This window comes from Herpailurus yagouaroundi, unplaced genomic scaffold (genome assembly GCF_014898765.1).
Source record: "Herpailurus yagouaroundi ecotype Mexico unplaced genomic scaffold, PumYag 196, whole genome shotgun sequence".
Taxonomy (NCBI): domain Eukaryota; kingdom Metazoa; phylum Chordata; class Mammalia; order Carnivora; family Felidae; genus Herpailurus; species Herpailurus yagouaroundi.
This window is the reverse complement of record NW_024412427.1, coordinates 4,171,174-4,194,538: the sequence shown is the minus strand read 5'-3', so window position 1 is coordinate 4,194,538 and position 23,365 is coordinate 4,171,174. Positions and strand designations below refer to the sequence as shown.

The window sequence follows — 23,365 nt, the reverse complement described above, 5'->3', positions numbered from 1 at the left end:
GCTATGAAGCATTAAGAGTCTGCACTGTGTATAAAGTCCTGTGCTCTGGGCTGGGAACCCACTGGGTAATAAGGCTAACACATCCTCAGTCTGACGGGGCTTATAGCACGCTGGGAACATCATCAAATATCACGGGACTGAGTCACAGCAGGGGAAAAAAGTGAATGAGCCTATCATCAGCAGGTTCAAACACATGGCAGAACAGAAGGTAGCTAAGCAGTGAGGGGCGTGAGGGGCTAAAGGGGAAGTGAAGGGAAGCCCAAGGCTATATGTGATCTTCGTAGGCCAGTCTGGTTTTGTAATGTCCCCTCATATCATATTAAGATGCATATACATTCTACCTCCAACATTAAGGGTAATATTTTTGTCATAAAATTATCTTGAAATATTTAAAAAAATAATTTTGCTTTCCATATTATTTGACTCCCAGCAACTGAGTAATTTATCAACACCTGTGGTTTCTCCAATTACTTTGTTCCTCTGGGAATTCATCTGTGAGAAAAGCTAATCTATAGTTTATCCTTAAGCATAATGAAACTTTTGGACAGTAAATCTGACTATAAATTATATTTACGTTATATATAAGTATATATAAAATAAGCATGCAGATATATTTCTTACATATGTCATGAAATGCTGATTAGTTTTTTTTTTTTTTTTACAGTTTGCCTTACATATCTGTGAGTCAATAAATTGCTTTACTATGTGTTCAAACATTTCCATAAGCCCTGAAATCTCCTGGCCACAGTGTCTAAAGACAAAGACCCTAGAGAGGGGGAGGGCAGACAGAGGAGGTTGAGAAAGCTAGTGAAGGGTCTTGAATGGCAGGGAGGCTATGGATGCTACTCCAAGGGTGAGAATTAGAGAAGATAGAGGGCCTGATGTGCTCCGAAATGGCCACACTGGCTGTCCTTTAGAGGATGGTGAGGGCGTGCAGTGGAGAGAAGGAGGACTATAAGCAGGGACAGGAAAGAGAAGGCTGGTAGATAGGTCCAGGAGAGATGTGATCTCCTTTGGGATGTAATTCCAGAAAGCATGAGGCTATTCATACCAAAGGGTTGCTATGGAGATGGGGTATGAGCACACAAAAGAGTGTTACCTTTACAGACTGCTCTCGGTCCAACATACCCAGGCAACACCAGCTGTCCAGAATCACCACCTTTCTCAGATACCTATTAAGTCCTGGGCTCTTGGAATGACTCTTTACACATATATGTTCTTTCAAGCCTCAGCATGGCCCAAGAAGATGAAGGCTATTATTTATAAATGAATTCTCAGATGAGGAAATGAAGGTCCAGAGGAGTTTAGTAACTTGCCCAAAGTCACACAGCTAGTTAAGTAGTGAGATCAGAGTCTGAACTGGGAAAATCATACTTTCTCCACAATGCCCTTTTGCATCCAAAATCCACAAATATCAGGGCAAGAATATCAGTATTCTTAACACTGAAGAAAGATTTATAGACAACATCTAATGGTACTAATGCTCTATACATTTAAAGTCATTTAGTCATCATGAGACTGTGACTCCAGCATGACAATCCAATGGATCCAATGATGTCATTTTGTATTTGATCCTAGTGGCAATGGGGTCCATAGATGCCTCTCCCACCCTGACAGGGTCTATTGAAAAGGAATAAAAATGGGAAGACACAGAAGTAGCAAGATGAAATTACATGTAATAATACAACACAGTGTGCCAGGAAAAGAAAAGAACAGAAAAGAAAAGAAAAATCTGCCTTGGAAATTTACCAGGATTCGAAACCTAGTAAGACAAAGATTGGTAACAGGCATAAAACCCAATGTGATACCTGAATGAACTGAGGCAGCACAGACTGTCAGGTCACGTATGTGGATGGGAGACTAAAGTTCAAGAGGGAGCAGCTCTAAGGGATAAACAGGGAAAATGCAGTTTTGTGGCTGATTGCATGGGACAGCAGAGTGGGGACAGGAAGACTCCGGGTACTGGAACTGGGTAGGCAGGCTGCTGTATATCAAACAGAGATGGGCTGTTTCTGGTGTTCAACCTGTAGGACTGAGGTAGGCATAAGACGGGTAGGAAGAGAAGTTAGGTGTATAGATCTGAAGCTCAGAAGAGAGATGGCAATGTGTAGCTCATTGAAGCCAGGGGAACAGGTAAATCTATCTAGGGAGACTACTGTGTAATGAAAAGAGAACCAGTCAGAAGGACAGACCCCTAAGAAACACCAAATATAGAAATCGGAGATGAGAATCAATGGACATAGGATCCTATAAGCAGGTCCTCAATGTGCATGAGCTGGATAGAGTTTTTATTTGAAAAACAGAGCTCACAGTGCAGGCTTCAGGAGGTAAAGGTACAAATCCTCTCTACTGGCCCAGGTAAGATGGGAGTTTTCTAGGGTATGAAGGCATGGCCATGACTTAAGAGGATGAACAGGCGAGGTAAGATAGGAATGCCCTAAGGAAAATGGAGGAATGGCTATGGAGGGGAAAACGTCAGGTGATAAAAATTCAGAGCCTGCCTAAGCTAAGCCTAAAGAAAGATAAGAACGTGCAAATATTTGACACGTGTTAAGGCCGACGAGGGAGAGAATTGATTCTGCTCCAAACAGAGGGCTGTGACTTGTGAGTAATGATAAGAAATAAAAGCCATTGATTATCAGCTGCAAACACCAAACCACTTGTTTGCAGAGTTATTGTCTCAGGGAAATGGAGAAGAATAAAAAGGGAATGAAGACTTGTAATAGCTACAGATGAGCATGTCCAAGTAAACAAAGCTGCTCCTGTGCTGTTGAGGGCGGGGTGTAAACTGACCCAGTTTTTGAAGAACCATTTCAAAATCTTGAAAATGCTCACTGATCCAGCAACGACCCTTCCAGGTACGTATGTATGTATGTATTTATATATTCTAGAAAAAATATTAGATGTGTGCACAAATTATACTCTACAAAGATATTAATTGTAATTTTTGAAAAATTAGAAAAGACCGGGCGCCTGGGTGGCTCAGTCGGTTATGTGTCGGACTTCGGCTGAGGTCATGATCTCATAATTTGTGAGTTTGAGCCCCACATCGGGCTCTGTGCTGACAGCTCGGAGCCTGGAGCCTGTTTCATACTGTGTCTCCACCTCTGTCTGCCCCTCCCCTGCTCGCACTCTGTCTCTGTCTCTCTTTCTCTCTCTCTCTTCCCGCTCAAAAAACAAACGTTAAAATTTTTTTTTAAAGAATTAGAGAAGACCTAGATGTCCAGAAATAAAATACAATTGATGGTGCATCCATATAAGAGCATCTTAAGACATTAATCAAAGCAACAGTTCCACCTTCTCACCCGTTTCACCTATATCCTATGCCACTCTGGCTTCTGCGTCTTCATACCCCTCAATAGCTGCTCCCGTGAAGTCACCAGTGACCACCAGGTTACCAAATCCAAGGGGACCCTGTTAGAGTACAGCTTACTGGACTTTCAGACAGTGGACAACTTCCCCCACCCACAGTCTTGCTGCTGCTTCCCCGACAGCACCACGTTTTCTTCACACTCTGCTTCGCTAGCTAGCTGCCTCTACGATCCAGCCTCACCATGGTGGCCATCCTCAGGGCTCACTTCTGTCGTCCCCACACACACTATCTAGGTCGATCACATTTACACCACCGCTTTGTGGGGAAAAAAATCTGTGCTTCCATGGAAAACTAGGCATTGTCTATGGCGCAAGCTTCCTTGTTATCTGATTCTGACTCTAAAGGAGCTATTTGACAGGGCTGCAAATTGTAGCTAACTGACCACAATGCAAAATAATTTGTCTATACACATGCAAATGGTTCTGTCAGAAGGAGGGACAATCCTCCTCCTCCCACAGGGGAGGGAGAAAGCCAATTTTGCCTCCATTTGCATAGTTGTGTCAATATTCCTAATCTATAAATGTTCTGAGTTTTGGATTTGCCCCTGTACTGATTGTGACACCTTACCAATTCCTTGTAAATGAATTAAATAAAACCAGGTTCCTATTTATAGATCTATGAGAATTATGATTTTATCTCTTCTTGAAAATTCTTTTAACAGTTTTAAAGAATATCTAGAACCAAAGAATCCAAATGTATATTCCCATTCCTGACCACCTTCCCACCTTACTGATCTGTGTATACGTATAATTGGTTCTCACTGTTTGTAATAGTTCTATAAAGTTGCACTGAATTAGCAAATACTCGACCAGTGTTCCTAGGGGAGCCTCTTATACAAACTTTCCATCAACCAGTGAAAACACAACCCTGTTATTTATTTATGTGTTTGTTTTACAAGCTATAATACATAACTGTTATATATTTATATATAATTAAACTATATATGAACTATAGATAAATATAACTATCTACAGTTAATTCATTAGCATTGAACTCACAGCCAACAGCACTAGAACTCATGCCTGAACAAAGCTGACCTAACACACGTATTTTCTCCATAAGGCACATCATAGCCTTCTTGCTCTTAGTATCACCAGGCAGCACTTTAGCACGACGCTCAGGGGCCATTTCAAACAGCAAAACCACCCACAAAAATCACAAAAATGGGAAAATGAGGGCACTAAACAGACCACAAAAAAAGGTAATTTATTTACCAGAGGGGGTGTGGAACAAGAAGGCAGAGCATCACCTTGTTTGACCTCAGTCTGGAATGTAAATTTTCCAAAACTCCACGCACGTCTGCGAATGACCATGGAACTCACGAGCGTTAATTCTGGTGTCACAGATACACTTTAGCAAGTAAATGAATGTGCAAATACAGAGTCCACAAATAATGAAGACGGACTGTATTTCTGTATCCATATTAAATGTGTGTCCCTCCCAACAGTCTTCAGGATCCATAAAAACCATGTCTATTTTATTCATCATGCCACACTCTTAGTACCAAGTTCCATACTTGATGCATGAAGCTATTCCATTTATACTTAAGCTATTTATACTAACTTAAGCTAAAAAAAAAAAAAGTAAATACATGAGAAAATATTCATTACACACTGTTAAATAAAGAAATAGGTTATAGACAAAATATATACATATTGGTTCAAGTTTGTCCAAGGAGTTGTACATTTGAAAAAGAAAAAAACAATAAGCGCCTGGGTAGTTCAGTTGGTTAAGCGTCTGACTTCAGCTCAGGTCATGGTCTCATGGTTTGTGGGTTCGAGCCCTGCATTGGGTTCTGTGCTGACAGCTCAGACCTTGGAGTCTACTTCAGATTCTGTGCCTCCCTCTTTCCCTGCCCCTCACCTGCTCACACGCTCTCTCTCCCTAAAACACAAACATTAAAAAATATAATAAAAAAAGATAAAAAGAAAAAAGAAAACACAACAACCCGATTTGGAGGATCATCCCAAAATTTGTAGTAGTTATCTCTGAGTGCTGGCATCTATTCTTTTTTTAGGGTTTTTTCCAAAATTAAAATGATGAAAACTATTTCTTTCATTATCACTGCAAAACGCCATCAAAAAGTGACCACCTGCCTTAACTTTCTCACCATGTTCAGTGGAAGCCAGAAGCACAGGCATCAGAGTCCCCCTAACTGGGGAGCACACGTTCTGGTCAGCATCTCCAGCCTGCTCACATGACAGGCTTCATAGCTCACTCCTCAGGGCCAGCACTCTCCTACATCATTGTCTTTCATCTGGTGTCTCTGAAAACACGTGGCCAGAATTAAGCATCATGCTCTTGCGATATTTTGTGTGGCATACTACAAGTGTCCTGATGCCCATTTATTCTGAACCCGAACTTCCCCACAATACAGAACATCATTACCTTGATAGCCACACCTAACTGAGCATGCACACCCATCCATTCTTCAAACTTCTGCACATGCTAGCCAAATCCCGGGGTGAAATGCTTAAGCTTCTGTCCTCAGGGGGTTACAGTCTAGCAAAGCTCAGCACAGGGAGGTAGCCCTTTACTGTCTGTGAGAGGCCTTTAAATGTCTAAGCTGCCGTGGCTTTGATCAAATGCTTTGGGGTGGGTACCGTAGTCAAGGACGCGTACTGACTGTAAAAGGCAATTAAGGGTCACATTATTGACTTCTTTCTTCTTGGGGATATTCCTCTGGGCTCAATTCTATTGTGTTTAGTTCATATACCATCCCATATAAACTAGTCTGAACCAAGTTTAAATGGATTTGCTGCTTAACCTTCAAATAAAAAAAAAAAAAACATTCAATTAATCAGAACCGGCCTCCTCTGCCCATCCCCTCCACCTTTCTGCCAAGCCATGTGTTTAATCCAATATTCACAACACTTAGAAACCTTCTGTAGTGGCCAGAGGGCAGGAGTCTGGAGGGCTTGGGGTCAGAAGAGGTGATTTCACAGACATCTCAAGATTTGAGATTTAGGGAAGGTCACCTAACTCCTGAGAGCCTCCGTGATCTCCAGTGTAAACTGGGGCAATCATCCAGGTTAGTCTCAGTCACAGTAAAGATCTACAGAGATGCTATAAAAGCTTTAGAAAGATAGCACTCTAATGGACTTGCAAACAGAGGTGGTGCTGGCCACTTGGGCAGGGCGGAAGCTTTCCTCCCAAAATGAGCTTCCCTAACGGTGGTCTGGCCGTCTGCTCAGCCACTAGGTCAGGTCAGGGGATTCAAAGTTAGGGCCCTCACTCTGATAGGCTTTCTTTGGTGATTTTTTTGGGTCAGGCTTCCAGCTTCCCTTCCTTCTCTTTCTCTAAAGAATTCCTCATCCCATCTACCCAGTCCCTCACTGTGTGGGACACCCTAAGCTTTTTCCACCAGTGGTGTTGGAATGAAAGGTCACACAAATGTAAACCAAGCTGAAACCTCACCGTGTAGCAAAGACCAAAATAAACTGATTAATGAGTTAAATGTAGAACACGAGACTATTAAACATGCCAACTTGGTAACAGCTTTTTTATTGCTAAGTGATGATGCCATGTTGGGTCATTTAAATTTTTATCTATCTTTCTGACTTTCCAAAGTTTCCACAGTGCACATGTATATCTTCCCAACATGCATTCAACACCTATTGAGTGAGTGCCTACTATGTGCCAGGCAGGGTGTAAGGCAGTAATGACCAGAAGAGAAGAGGGTACTGTCCTCAGGGAGTGCACAGTCTGATTTGAAAGGACATGCAAAAACAAAGACACACAAATAATCAGATGATTACAAATCGGGATAAGTTCTGTGAAGAGTGTTATTAATGGTTAGAAAGGGGGGCACCTGGGTGGCTCAGTTAGTTAAGTGTCCAACTTCAGCTCGGGTCATGATCTCACAGTTGGTGAGTTCAAGCCCCGAATCCAGCTCTGTGCTGACAGCTCAGAGCCTGGAGCCTGCTTCAGATTCTGTGTCTCCCTCTCTCTGCCCCTTTCCCGCTTGCACTCTCTCTCAAAAATAAACAAACATTAAAAAAAATTCTAATAAAAAATGGTTAGAACAGCAAGTAGAAAGGAGCCTAACTGAGATCAGGACATTAAGCAAGGTCTCCCTGTGAAGTAAGCTTTAAAGGAACCCGGAAAGGAGGATGGTGGGTGGGCTAGGCAAGGGAAAGGTGGGGAGTGAGTTCCAGGGAGAGGGAGCAGCTTGCACAAAGGCTGGGGGCGGGCAAGAGCTTGGCCACTGTGCTTTTGGGGAACAGAATAAAGCCCAGAGTGGCGGCTGCCACATATGAGGCAGGCTGAAGAGAACGCGGAAGCAGAGATTGTAGACAGACTTGAAATACCACTTCATGCCTATGAAATTGGCAAATTAAAAAAAAAAAAAATCATGGTAACACAATTCTGCCAAGGTTACACTGAAAGTGCTCATATCATTATGAAAGAACACAGTTCCTTCACTGAAAGCAATCTGTGAAATGTAGCAGAAGCCATAAGGATGTCTCTACCTTTTAGTACTTCAACTCCTTACAATGTAGTCTGAGAAAATAATTCAAGCAGAAGACTACAGGCCGGGAGAGGACGATACTTTGGAAACACCCAAATATCCAACAATACAGTCATCGTTTAGCAAGCTACTGTAATTAGACTCTGAGGAACACGATGAGCCATTAAAACAATATTGAAAACTCCTTAAGAACCTGTAAAATATTAACTTATGGTGCTGAGTGAAAGGAGAGGGCTATAAATGGCACATGGGGCATAATTACATGGTAAGAATGGGATCAGTGATTGAAAGGGAATATGCACTAGCAAAAAAAAAATATTAATTGGTATATGGGATAGAAGTTCTATTTTCAAAAATTCGCTTTGTTGTCAAGACTACTTCATGTTTTTCAAGGATGAAGATCAAGGTCAATGAAGGAAGGACAGCAGTAACCCCCACAGCAGCCCTGGGCCCAGCTGGGAAAAGGGCTCACAGGAAGAGTTGCACATGGCTCTAGTGATTCAAGGCATCCCCAACTAGGGAAATCTATATGGCAATGGCGGATGGGCAACAATTCCTTGCTGGGTCCTCAAAGACACCCCAGCTTCCACTCTCAGCTCCTGTCACAGCTCTCCTTAAGCACCTCAGAATGACAGCAGGTCAAGACAATGCTGTGTGTGATGTAGAAACCATGACTGACACTGGCTTCTGTCTCTTGTGGCGTGTAGTCAATCCTTTTGGGAGCACAGCAAGAGGCTAACTTCACCCCCTTGAACCCACTGCAGTGAAGGTGTTAGGGGTTATACTGGCTAGGAGGGCCTGGAGAGGGAGAGAGAAAGTCTGTCTCTCGGTGTTAAATCGAAAAAGCTCACATTTACTAAACACCTACTACATTCTGGGCATTGTGCCAAGCACTTACAGTTATATACCCAAGTGGGTAAGAGCAAGAATTAGAGTCAGAATCCAGGGCCTCTATCCTTAGCCACTTCCCAATTGTTGTGACTTGCAATCAAGTACTTCGTGGGGTTGCAAGCAGATTCAGTGAGTTATTAGTCATCATTAACACCAATGGCCCTAATTTCTATTCAGTGAGGTAAGCAATATTATCCCCATTTAACAGGGAAAATGGCTCAGAGAAGTTAAGCAAATTGCCCAAAGCTACCCAGCATCCTAATGACAGAACCTGGATTCTAACTCAGATGGGGCTAATTTGACTGTCCCTGGCTCCATCTATACACGACATAAAGCTGTGTTCACATTCCAGGGTTCAGCAGGCGTGCAACTGTTCCTGTACCTTCCAAGAATGTCACTGATGCACTATGATAAAAATAACCTCTCACATTTATATAGAGTACTTTACAATTTATAACAATCTTTCACATCCACACTTGACTCCGAGAGGGAAACCTACTTTCCAGTTATATACATTTTATACAACATAGCAAAACAAAGAGAAAATGTTTACAGTGGCCCACAATCTTTTTAAAGGTATATATTTATATGTATATACATGAATATATGTATATATAAATACACACACACACACACACATATGGCACATACATATAAATATATACTACATATATGGTGTGTCCGTGCACGCATAGGAGTACAGATAAATTAAAACACCTTCTTCTTAAGGGAATGTTGTTCTCATTACAAGAAAGGATTTGATCTCAGCATCAGCCGCCCTCCCCACACTCCCTTTGAGTATTCAACTCAATGCAAAAGATGTGCAAAGAAAGGCCTGGAGCTGAAGCCCGAGTCAATCTGGGGACAGTGGAACTGCTCTGGAGGAAGAAGACTTTGCATTACCTACGTGATCCAGGAGGGAGAGGAGAAGGTAAAAAATCCTTGCCAACTGTAAGGACCTTTAAGTCTGCAGAAGGACTGCAAGTTGTTTGCTGGCAGCATAGCAATGCAAACCCTTGTTTGTGTCCCACCGAACACTGAGAGCAGTTCTGCTGCTGCAGAAAACAACCCTGTGTTCCTGCAGCTTTCGGAGAGTGGTGGAGAGGGGCCAGCTCCACACTGGGTCCAGTTGGGACAGCCAGGAGAAACAGAGCAATGTTCTAGAACTCAGGGCAGGCAGTGAACGGGGGCCACGTGCGCTCCCCCTGGAAATGTAGGGGGCAGGATCTGGAATGGGGAATTCTGGTCAATACTTCACAGCTCTGCTGATAAACTCACTAGCCCATGGGGCTATGTATCTATATTTCAAAAAACTGGGGTAGTAATTACATACACAATTCTGCAAGCTGACTTTTGTTGTTTTTAACTTATCAGAGCATGAACACTGACCCATGCCATTAGATATTCTATGAAAAACATGGTTTGTAATACCAGCATAGAATTCCACTGTTCACACACACACAAATTTATTTACCTATGCTCTTACTGTTGTGGCACTGAAGTGATTTCCAAGTTTTGCCCTTGTAAATAATGCAGTGATGACCTCCATGTATACAACTCCTTCTGTGAAGCTCTGATTATTTTGTTATGAAAAAAAAAAATTAGTGAATTGTCTTCTAAATATGCTGTGCCACTTAACCCACTTGCAGAAATGCCTGTAAAAGACTGCTTTCACTGCTCCTTGCCAATGCTGGTTTTTACCAGTGAAAAATAGGTATGTTTTGGTAATCTTACAGGTTAAAAGTGCATTTATTAGATTATCTGTGACACTGGACATGTTAAATTTGTTCTTCACCATTCACATTTTGCTTGACAATTACCTGTCAATATTTTTTAGCCTTTTTTTTCTATCATGTGACATTTTTATCAACTTGTTAGAGCTCTTTTTATGTGAGAATATTATCCCTTTCTTCTAAATTCTGTTGTCTTTTCCCATATCCAGCTTACCTATTTGTTTTTTGAATTTTGTTAATACAGTAGAGAAGCTGTTCTTTTCCTTTTCTTTTTACACAGTAAGATTCGACTCAGGGGTTTATTTATTTGCTCTTAATGAGCTGAAAGTCCTTCCGAAGAAAAGAACAATATTTCCTTCTGGTTCTTCCTTTTTCCTGATTTTAATTTAAGTTCTTAATCGATCCAGGATTTATTTAGCGTATCATAATATACATGCAACACATTGTATTTTTTTCCAAATTATTAACCAATTACAAATATACTATTTGTTAAGCAATTCTCCATTCATATAAATTTTAATAGCTAGTTTCACTCTATACTGGATTATTCTCTGGGCTTCAATTATTATAGCTATAATAAATGTTGATATTTCACAATGAAATGTCCCCCCACACCACTTTTTTAAACTGTTCTCCATTACTTTCTCCTCTATATTATTTCAGATCAATTTTGAAATCACTGTCAAGTTCCAGAAGGACTCCCATTAGGGTTTTGATTGCAATTGCATTAAACCCATAAATTAATTTGGGGAGAACTGATATCCCCACAATATTAAATTTGCTAATCCAACTACATGATATACCTCTCCATTTATTCAAGTCTTGCTTTATCTTCCTCAGAAAAGTTTTGCAGGGGTTTATGTTTTCATACGTAGTTGCAGTACGTTTCTTGGTTTCCTCCTAAGTATTTATGTTTTAATTGCATTTGAGAACAGGATACATTTTATTATATTTTCATGTGGTTATTACTAGCATACGGCTATTGATTTTTGTTTATTTGCTTTGTGTCTGACCATAATACTGAAATCTCTTAATAATCCTAATACCTTTTTTTTTTTTCTTGGTTTAGTTTATTCTCTTAGGCTTTGATGCTGTAAGAGTATTTGCTCCTAGAAATAGTAATTCTAAAAAAGTGACTTTCCATTCCTGGCTTACTAAGAATTCTGATCGGTAATGAAGACCGATTTCTTTCAAATTATTTTTCAGCCTCTCCGGAGATCATATGGTTTTTATCCTTTGACTTATTGATATGAGGCATTATATGAATAGCTTTTCCAGCATTCAACATTTTTCATCAGTGCCTTTCTAGAATAAACCCAACTTGGTCATGGTGCCTTCTGCTTTCATAATGATGCTGGATGCTGGCAGTCATAGAGCTTTGTAGCTATGTAGTTACACACTCAGTTCCCAGCCAGGCCAGGTATAAGGCCTTGGGTAAGTCACTTACCTCCCAGATGATGGAGGAAATCATGGCCGCTCCACTCGGCCGCTGCAAGAATTACAAGTAAAATCCTCCAAACAACCTCAATGCTATGGGCCTTGTATATCATAGATACTCAAACTGGGTAGCTGTTGTTTTCATTACTATGAAACAAAGGAAACACACTTTCTTGGTATTGTTATCTCAAGGTCTTCCCAGGTATAGGAATGAGTGACCTCCAACTGTAACATATTTGGGAGTTACTTTTTTAATCCAGAAAGTCTGATAAACAAAAAAACCAAAGATATTAGATTTAATTATCATTAACACTACCTCTCTGTGGCTTTTTCTTATCTCAACTTTCAAGGCAAGGAGGAATCAAGGAGTATTTATTTCCCCAGGAAGGTCTGTTGGCTTACTATACTTCACCTTCTGAGCCCTAGTTCTCTAGGGATCATGGGGGAGCAAAAAAATCTAACAATGTTTTACAGGTTTTACAGGTTTTTTCTCGTTACTTTGGAATTTCACCCAAGGCTACAGAACCAGGAAGAGTAAGGAGTAAGTATGGCCGCCTCCTGCAGAGAGCCTGAGGCACTTCCAGATGTCCTCCTCAGGTCCTCAGGGGCTGGAAGAGGCACCCAACTGGACCCTCCCTCCTCCCTTCAACACCAGGCTCAACCCACACAGCAAGGAGGCTGGGTGGATTGGGAGGAGAGAGTCTTGGAACCTGTAAACAGGTGTAGGGAAGAAGGCTTTAGCTTTCCAACTCATCTTCCCGAAGCCAAGGGAGGAGTTCCATGGTAGCCACCTGTAGACATTGTGTACATAGAGGGAAGGAGGGGAGAGGGTCTGCAAGAAGAGGAGGGGGACATATCATGTCCCAGCAGATGCCTGCTCACGTGCAGACACCCCCTGGCTCATGCAGCAGCTCCTGAACCAGGTATGGTGAGAGCAGGCTTTCTCTCTCTTCAATCCCTCCTCTTTCCTCCATGGTCCTATGCTCCAGGGGAGGAAGGAGGCACAGAAGCAGCTAAAAAGGCAGGGAAGGAAAGGGAAGTGGAAGAGCAATGAGCACCCCTTCTCCAAATAATTTTGCATAGGTGGTTGTCGTAACCATTTTTTGTGGGTGCCTTCAGTCTGGGCTCACCTGCACGACTCTGGCAACCATGTCCCTTTGAGCATGGTGTGGCATGCACGGAAGACCCTCCTTCCCTAGTCTGTCACAGTGCTGGAGGTTCCCCCGGTGGTCTTCAGATTCTGCTTTGGTTCTAGGTAGGATGGTGATCTGCCTGCTATTGGCTGATCTTGCTGTGCCTCCCTCAGACTCATGGGTAATCTCACCAGGATTATGACAGGGCAGAGATAGGAGTTAGAAGTCTGTGCTCACACCACCATCCTGCTCAGAAGGAAGTTCCATTTGCTTTTAATCTAGACCCCTTCTAATCTAATCTCAGACCAGGTTATGCTACCTGCGCATTGAAGCTGAGGCTTACAAAAAATTTCTTTTAATGGCCTGGAGTGCCTGGATGGCTCAGTCACTTAAGCATCCAACTCTTGGTTTTGGCTCAGGTCATGATCTCATGGTTTTGTGAGTTCAAGCCCCATGTCAGGCTCTGGGCTGCTAACACAGAGCCTGCTTGGGATTCTCTCTCTACCCCTCTCTCTCTCTGCCCCTCCCCCCACTCACGTTCTCTCTCAAATTTAAAAAAAAAATTTAAAAAGGCCTTACAAGGCTAGTTACATAGCTTTGTTCTGTTTTCTAGACTCTCAATTTCTCTTTCTCTCTTGCTGTCCCTCCACTCTGCCCTAGAACTGGATGCTGGACTGAAAACATAGAGCCCGCCTAAGGATGCTCACTGAAGACAGTCAGGACTCACCTCCGCTCCCTGTTCACAAGTTCTCATGCTCATAAGCCTTGGCTTCCCAGGAAAGAGAGGGGTCTGGATAACATGCTTCTCTCTCCTACGTAGGACTTAGACAAAATCAGAAAAAGAGTGACTCCTCTCTCCGCCCCTGACCTCATCATCAGGTACCACTGTAGCCACACATCAACGAACCCAGAACACCTGCAAAGCCAGTGTTCGCCATCTTCCCAGGAGCTTAGGGCTTCGGCACTAATCCACCACTGTCTGAGCAAGTAAAGACAATGGTACTAGAGCAGTCTTCTTACAACAGGGTCCATCACACCATCAGTTTAGATTCCGACACCCTCTTCCTAGGCCGGAGATGTTTTTTGTTTTTTGTTTTCTTCCAAATAATGTTCATTAAGGGGCTTCTGTGTTTTGGATTCTCTGCTAGGCTTATAACTTATCTCACTGAGGCTTCGCCACAAAACAGTGTATCATAATCTCCTGTAAATGGAAGAAACGGAGACACAGACAGATGCACTGTCATCCAGATACAAGTGCCACCTTGAAATAAAAACCAGATTCTTTTTGGCTCTAAAGCCCCTATTCTTGTCACTAAATTCTAATGACTACTCTTACTTCATTGAGCTCAGCAATTTGAATTTCTCCTTTCTATTTCCTTAGAGAAAAGAGACAGACACCTATCACTTCAAGTAGGAATCCATAAATATGTGAATAAAATATAATGTGCAATCAAGCCTCAGGTGGAGGGAATACTAAGTGAGCCCTCCAAAGCAGCAGTATTGCACATTTCTGGCTGTACAAAGTCACTTTTCATTTGGAAAACCTAAATTCGGCAATACCACAATGAAGTGGGTACCCAGGCAATGGGGCCTTTAATTTACAGGGAGCAAGCAATCACAGGGAACTTCTGATCACCTGGCATGCTAGATTGTGGATTTGTGATTCCACAACTGCAAAGTGATGGTTACTGCCAGAGTCTGGCTCAAGCAGGACCTTTAAGGACAAGGGGAGGAGATTTCCAGAGCACAAGACAGCTAAATTTGGGTTGCTTAAGACCTGTTTCTGAGATAAGGAGGAATAGGTCTCTTGAGAGTAAAACCGGATCCATACACAAGTGGGTGTGGCATGGAGGCAGATCTGGGTGACAATGAGGGAGAATGTCTTTTGTCTAATGCTGGGTGATAGCTTGAAGGCATCAACAAGCAGGTGCATGGCCCATTAAAAGTGGTACCTGCAGAAAAGATGAACTGGACCAGTGTGGTGTCCACACCTCTCATCATCTCACTGGCCTTCCCCTATTGCTGACCCTGGTCCCCATTCTCAATGCTGTTGACCTTGGTTCTCCTCGTGGAATCCAGATAGTTGATGCTAGCAGCCTCTGCTCTTTTAAACCTACATGATATTCTGTTTCCACATAGGACCCCAGCCAGAGTTTTATGATAACCAGACCAATATTAGGTAGAGAGTAATAGTAACCACCCAGGATCCCCAGCAGTTAGAAGGTCTGCTATGGGAGCGCATGATCTTCCCATCAGAGATAGCATTCAAGGTGAGGCTGGGTGCACACCAGACAAGCTCCTAGGACCCAACTAGTATCCATGGATGTCTGCTGTTGGGGATGTGCCAGAGAAAACCACCCACTATTCTAGATAAGAAAACGTCTGCGAGTCTAGATTATGATCATCGTGTTCTGAAATAGGATTTCCTGTGAGATGATGAACAACAAAAGAAAATGGTACACCCATTCACATGCTAGTCAGTCCAGAGAAACGGACATGTCAGATTTCCTGCTTTAACAATTCATAACCACAAGAGCAACAAGTAATAATTCATTTTATTACAGGCATCTAAAGAGTATTTGGAGCTTTTCAAAGAACTCTGATGTAAATTATCACATATGCACCCCACGCCTGTATCTCAGGAAGGATGGCAGATGATTAAAGAGAGCAAAAGAACAAAACGATGAATGAAAAAAATAAATGAATGGGGCATCTCAAGGGAATAGTATGAAGAAAGAAAATTAGACTGCTTTCATTGGTACTAAGGAGACCCTTTGATTCTAAAATGCAGATGCAATCAGGTAGTTCTCAGGGAAGATGAAGGGATACCCTGCTGGTGCCTCCTGGGCTCCAGGCTTCCATATGCCATCACCTGCTATGCATCTTTACCTCAAACACAACATATGCAAACCTCAATTCATTCTCTCGTCCCTAACCCATCTATTGTGTCTTACATCTCGCCCAACAGTTCCACCACTCACCTCCCAGCCATCCAAACCAGAAGCCATGGAGTATCGTCTTTGGCCCTCTTCTCTCACCCCTACATTCCCTGTGTGATAGTCTGTCCAGGTTCTGGCATCACTGGCTAACAGTCTTGCTCTGAACTCGAGACTATTGAGCTAGGATGGTGCTTTGCAGCCAAACTCTTGAAAATGTCCACCTGTAAAGGTGTTACCCCGTTCCTGGTGCACCAAGGATATACCCGGCAAGTGGCCTGTCAGACAGACCTAGCAGACCTGGAATACATCCACACCTGCCGTTGCTGAATTGTCCCCCAGGTATCTTCCTGAGCTACACCCATGCTTTAGCCTGAGCGCCTGCTTTAAGCCTTTGCCACCAATGCCTAGAACAGAGCTTGGCCCGGGGAAGGAGCTCAGTAGATGTTTGCAGAAAAGGCCTACAGCCTCCGTGGACTGACTAGACCATGCAGCTGGTCTCCATAGTTGCCAGTCTCCCTACCACGCAAACCCACCCTCAAGAGGACATGTAGAGAGGAAACCCCATCAAAGCATGTGATGGGGAATTCCTTGAGCCAAGAGACTTAGCTCTAAGCACTGAATTGATTTGCAATCTTGGGCTGATGATGCTGTGCCTTAGCCTTCCTCCCATTTACCTCTCAGAGCGGCCTCAAGGATCAAGCAACATAGTGGGCACACCACCAAAGTGGCACGTAGGTGTGGCACAGCGTATCAGTGATTCCTCAATGTGGGTATGCGTCAGCATCACTCAGAGGGCTCCTTAAAGCATAGATTTCTGGGCTCCACTCCCAGAATTTCTGCATCATTAGGTCAGGGCTGAGGCCTGAGAATTTGCATTTCTAACAAGTTCCCAGGTGATGCTGATGGTCCAGGGACTAAACTCTGTGAACCAGTGTGCCAGACCATTTTAAGAGCACTGCCTTTCCCCACCGACCTGGTTTTTCTCCCTGAAGTATGCTATTTCAATATTCGACTTTATGTTTATGTTTTACCCTTTTTGCTGTTTTGCTGGAATCTTAACATAGTCTGTAAATTCCTCTGGGCAGAAATTATACCTTCCACACTCCACATTCTCTCATTTTCTGTTTTGCAAAATAATGAGTACATTTCCAGTGCGATTAATAATAGAAAAAGGAAAGGGGGGGGACCCACACTACCAACCCCAATAAACAGCTTCCACAAATGGATACCAGCCCTGGAATCCTCTTAAAAATTAATTATGAGGCAAAGAATATTCTACCATCAGTGGCAATGTGGGAAAGAAGATTATGTTCTTGATGACACATTTTGTAAAATGTGGGTTATTCAAGATTTTAGCTGTAACTTACTTAAACACCAACATTTTTTGAAATATAAAACCACAAACAGCATTTCAACTCATAATTTTTATAGTGATAGACAATTGTGTTTTCAACATGTAAAATCCATTACACAGTCGTGGCAACAGTTTGCAATAGATTGTAAATTTTTATTGAGATGATCATCTTCCGATTGAATTTCAAAATGTATTATATGATCATCAGCAAATACGTCCAGAGGGGCTGCTAAAGGACTTTCAGTATCATTTATAAAGATCAAAAACCCTGGAAACTCTTAGATTTACCCTGTGGAAAAAGAAAAGTCTCATTGGTAGGATCAAATCAATTACTTTTATGGATGAATATTGAATTGCAAAGCTGAGATAAGGTATTACCTGGTTTAATAACATAATCTTATGTCCTTTTAAAGTAGTAGGTTTTATAATCAGGTTTAAATAAGGAAGTTTGCAAAGGCCTGCTTTTGAAAACAATCAAGAAAATGGCATTTCTATTTATTATAATGGTCTGACAACATCCAAAGGAATACTCGCAAGCAACGGGCATCCTCACTAACCTTGGGTTATAGACCACCCAGACGGACTACTGAGGTACGTAAGAGTGATTACAGTCAGTTCTGCTATAGCTCTTGTTCTGACAACTCACATGTGTTCCAACATGATTGACCTATTAGGGGACAATCTGAGCATAGCACGAATGTCACCTTTGCTATGTGTGAGTCTGCACATAGAAACACTATGGAAGCAGAAAACTGCACTCAGCTCCACTGAGCCACGCACGAGCACAGAGAACGTACCCCCCTCAAACATCGACCTGCTGCTTCTGTTCACAGCACGTGCTGTGAGCCCCAGGCACCCACAGCTGGTGTCATGACTTTCCATCACGTTCAGAAAGCCCTCTTCATCACCACCCCAGCTCGCAGGCTGCAACCTGCTTCAAAAGCAGGGGTCTCTCTGCAAGGAAACACACTCTATGTACTGCAGTATTTATGCATATCCTAAGCCACTGACAGGTGTGAACTGTGCGACCAGTTTTACTATTTTCCTCTTTTTTTTTTTTTAACGTGTCATTGATGAAGAATGAGCGAAGTACCCTAATCCCATTTTCCCCCATAACCCTGAGAGTCTTTATCGCATAACTTTCCATACTACAGTGATTTTCAGGGACGCGTATGTCGCATTATAGAACTAATTGTATTTTGTTTTTCTCTTCCATGGGGGTCGCTGTGCCGATGGGTCCTTCTCTCCCCACCCGGAACCCATCAGAGATTCTTCCTCCCTTGGAATCCAATGGCTCATGCTGCTGCTTCCCTGGTCCCCCCCCCCGGAAGAACCCCAGCACTGTATTCCATGCCAGTGGCACAGACTTCTCTATCTTTTCACCGTGGGGTGACCAATGATCAGTGGCATTAGAGTCAGAAGAACCTAAGTGCAAATCCTGACGGTGCCACTGGTTAATTCTACGACTTTGGACAAAAGGTTTTAAAATATGGAGTCTCTATTCCTTCATATATATGTGAGATAAAAGTACTTACATCAAATGGTTAAAGGGGGAAAAAACCACACTGAGTTCTTTTACCTTCTTGAGTTACATTCAGAGCTGTAACATCTCAGGAATACAGTCAGGGATAAAATCCTAGCCAATATCCCTTATTAGAATCACCATAGAAGCCTGGAGTTCCTGGGGATAGGATATAGTTGGTTCAAAAGAACCTTCTCAGACACAGTCCCAGCCACCAAATTCTTAAGCAACAACCAAAAACCTCAGAGAAACTGGGGGAGGCACAAGTCCCCTGGGGTATACTGAGCCAGGAGCTTGGAGGGATATAGAATCCAGAGGACCCATGAAGGAACAGTCCCAACCCAGACTGTTCGGTTGGAACCAGGAGGGCCTGAGGGATACAGAACCAGAAAGCTCTCAAGGACTAAAGCAGTTCCAGAATCCACTGAGAGGCACTTTCAGAGCCAAGAAGTACTCAAGACAAAGTTGGCATCAGGAACCTTTCAGAGACGTAAATAGAACCAGGAACCCTCAGGCAAAGTGTCAAAACCAAGAGCTCATTAGGGTCACAGGCCTAGGCAAGGAATCCTCAGGGACAAAGTTAACATCACAAGCACCTGAGGTAGCTAACAAGAATCAGAAGCACACAGAGGTGTAGTCCAAACGAGGCCGTGACAAGGCACACTTTCAGAGCCAGGAGCCCTGAGAGACACTTCGAGCTCTAGGAAGCCTCAGACTTACAGTGGCACCAGGAATCCCTGGAGGCACACAACCAGTGTCCCATCGGAAACACTGTCAGAACCAGGAACTCTCCAGGACATGGCTGGAGTCAGGTGGCTCTATGGGTCCCAGTCATCACCAGAGCCAGGAGGGCCTCGAAGGCAAGACCAAAGCCCTGACTGTTGCCTTCCACAACAGGAAGCACAGTCGCATCAAAGAAGTCTAGGAATGACTGTCGCAGAATGCCAATAGAAGGATCACTCAGGGCAACTGCCCAACCTCTCGAAGCAGAGTCAAGAAGGAAGCTCTTACCTGCACACTTGGTTCTGGTGGTGAGCGGAGGCCCTGGTGGTCCCGTGCCTCCCTCCCCCGGTCGTGTGAGCAGCACCCGGATCTCATACTCCACATCAGGGTCCAGATGCCATAGCTTATAGTTGGGAGAGTCAACTATGTGGGTCTCGGCCCAGGTGCCCGTGGTGGTGCGGTACTCCACCTCCTTCAGGATGATGGGGCCATCCCCGATGATAGAGTTGGCATTCGGTTTGATCCACAGGTATGTGGCCCCTACGGCCAGCAGCTCTGGGGGGGCGATGGGTGTGGGAGGCTCTGGAAGACAAGCAATCAGCAAAGGATGTCAGACCCAAATGGTTTACAGAGAAGAATCCAAGCATATAAGGACAAGAACAGAATTCCAGAGTGAGCCACTTACAGGAGCCCAAATCCCTTTCATGACTCCATTCACATCCTACCTTAATTTCTATGATTTTTTCTTTGTTTCAATACTGTGGTGAGAGATTTTTTTAATGTAAATACCTGAGTTGGTATTTCTTCTACCACACGACCATATCTCCATTTAAATAAAGTAAAGAAAGAAGGTAATTGTGAATAAATGGTTTTTCTGGAACACAGCAAAGCTGCCTGGGTTAATATTTTGTTTTCCGTCCTCAAATGAGAACATGCCCTTACTGAAGTGGAATTTGGTTCAAAACCCAGCAGAGTCTGAGGTTTGTAACCATTTCTTTCATAGCAACACATGGATTCCTAGTGGAAGTTCTCCCCCAAATAGTCCTATGAGCCAAAGTAGCAAAAAGATGATGGCAAAGGAAAAATTCAGCTTCTTTTCAACTCTAGCAGGTTTCCTCCAGTAAGGAGGATGTCACAGGCACAGTGTCCTCTGTAGGAATCAAGGGTTAAGGGAAAAGTCAATGCAGAGTTATCTTGCATCCTGTATGGGTTGTTCCTCTTCCACTAAGTTCTATTTCTTCGGTTAAATAAACTAGAATTTCAACAAGCACTTATGGTAGGTCTTTCTGGCAATTTTTAGCTCATTAGCGTAGCTGCTGAAATTAACATTAACTTTGTATTTCTTATTTACCAAGAAATCTCACATGTACTACTTTGTGCAAATCTTGGGACACAATCACCTCCATTTTGATGGATTAAAAACAAACAAACAAAGAATCCAAGTGATTGGGTCACCTAACCAAGATCATGAAGCAGGTAAGGTAGGATGGAACCCACATCTCTATGCCTTCCCAGACCAGCTATTCCTTTGGAAAGCTGTTTGGTTATAGACACCCATTTTCTAGAACTCAAACTGGTTATGTTTGTTATTTTTATTTGTAGCAAAAAATAGCAGTGGCAAAGCAATAAAGAAAATAACAATAGGGGCGCCTGGGTGGCTCAGTCGGTTAAGCGTCTGACCTCAGCTCAGGTCATATCTCGCGGTTCGTGGGTTCGGGCTCTGTGTCGACAGCTCAGAGCCTGGAGCCTGTTTCGGATTCTCTCCCTCTCTCTCTCTCTCTCTCTCTCTCTCTCTCTGCCCCTGCCCCACTCATGCTCTGTCTCTGTCTCTCAAAAACAAACACACACTGAAAAAAATTTAAAAAAAAAAGAAAGTAACAATAAAGAGAAAATAAGTCCCCTTATCTACCACTCAATATAACAGCCATTTTTATTTCTCCATGTTCCATTACAATTTCTATTCATATTTTTAATCTTGTTCATACAGCTACAGTACCATAAAGACCCAATGTTTTTCTTCCCTCACTTCTTAGATTCTAAAGACTTTGTTGACAACATGGATCTTGCCATCACAATCTTTAATAGCTACAGAACAATCTATGAGGCAATCACACTAACTAATCTCCAATTCTTGGGCATGTGAGTTGTGCCAAGTTTTGCTACAGTAAATAATGCTGCAATGAACATCTTTGTGCAAATGACTCCAATTTTTCTGGTCTCATATTTTCTTGGAACCAATTGCCAGAAATGGGATCTGTCAATGGATATGAAAAAATTAATGATTCTTGGAGTAGAATTAGGAAGTGAAGAGTAAGTGGGTGGGGGAGCGTCTGGGAGTGGAGTATAATGCAGATGTGATCAAAACTTTTGGAGGGCCTCTGGGCTATTCAGGTGGGTAAGGCAGGTACAGGTTTCCATCTGGAACTCAGGTGAGAGCTTCGGGATAGATCAGACTCATTCAGTGTTTGTTTTCTAATTAATCACCTACCCACAAAGATTCTCCAGAGACAGAATAATTGCTATGAAACAGAGGTGGACAATATTTTCTCAGTGTGATTTGAAGCAAATCTTAAGGGACAACTTCAGATTGCCTCTATTATAGCCTGCCATTTGGTCAGAGAAGGAAATTAAGCAGATTAGTCAAGCTAGATGCTTTTCTTTACAAAGCCATGAAGGTTATTACTCAAGGCCTTGTTATCTCAAAGGTGTTTGCAAATTGATTTTTTGATAATTTGTTCCAGGTAGAGAAGTTAAGTTGGCAGGCAGATAATTTCTGAGCTCATCCTTTGTGCATTTTAAATATATAGACCTTTTGATCATCATTGTCAAGTCTCCAGAGTCCCCATCAGTCTACAGTGGGGCCCCAAGGGTGCTATTTTGTAGCTCTGTGATAACTCTGCTCAACTCCTTAATATAATTATTCACAGACTGGCCCTGGACAGAATTAAGAGCAGCAGACTTCAATACTTTGGGGCTTGGGCCAATCGACTTTCCTCCATGGTCTTTGCTCTGTTTCAGGCATTAGCAGTAAATTGCTGACCACCTGAAAGAAAATAAAGTATCAATCTTTCCAAATGTTTAGTCTCTTTTCACTTATTTCTGGTGGTAGGTACAATATAGTAACAAACTTTCCCTCGAGTAAATAGATGTCTCCATCTCAAATGACTTACTAGTACACATGTCCCTCTGCAGACTAGCCAATACAATTATCTCTCCCTCTGTCCCCTTGACAAAATATCATGAAGTACATCACAGTGCTTCCTGTACCTGGTTCTAAAACAGCCATCAGATTATTATTTTATTTCCTCTTTTGTTAGTATAATTGGGGTTCTTTTTTAAAATTTAAATGCAAGTTAGTTAACATATAGTGTAGTAATGGTTTCAGGTGTAGAATTTAGTGATTCATCACTTACATATAAAACCCAGTGATCATCCCAACAAGTGCCCTCCTTAACGCCCATCACCCATTTAGCCCATCCCCCACCTACCTCCCCTCCAGCAATCCTCAGTTTGTTCTCTGTATTTAAGAGTCTCTTATGGTTTGCCTCCATCTCTGTTTTTATCTTATTTTTCCTTCCATTACCCTTATATTCATGTTTTGCTTCTTAAATTCCACATATGAGTGAAGTCCTATGTTATCTTTCTCTGACTTATCTCACTTAGCGTAATACACTCTAGTTCCATCCATATTGTTGCAAATGGCAAGATTTCATTCTTTTGACCACTGAGTAATATTCCACTGTGTGTGTGTGTGTGTGTGTGTGTGTGTGTGTGTGTGTGTGTGTGTGT

At 42.6% G+C, this 23,365-nt stretch overlaps 1 protein-coding gene across 9 annotated transcripts in view; it reads right to left on the bottom strand.

The window, feature by feature from the left end:
- Positions 1-23,365, bottom strand: part of PTPRT (protein tyrosine phosphatase receptor type T) — a 793,719-nt gene that overhangs the window by 583,964 nt on the left and 186,390 nt on the right. For all 9 annotated transcript variants that reach the window (XM_040447029.1, XM_040447037.1, XM_040447031.1 and 6 more), the window contains exon 6: positions 19,865-20,158. In XM_040447029.1, coding sequence (XP_040302963.1) covers positions 19,865-20,158 — 294 coding nt within the window. The remainder of the gene's footprint in view (positions 1-19,864; positions 20,159-23,365) is intronic.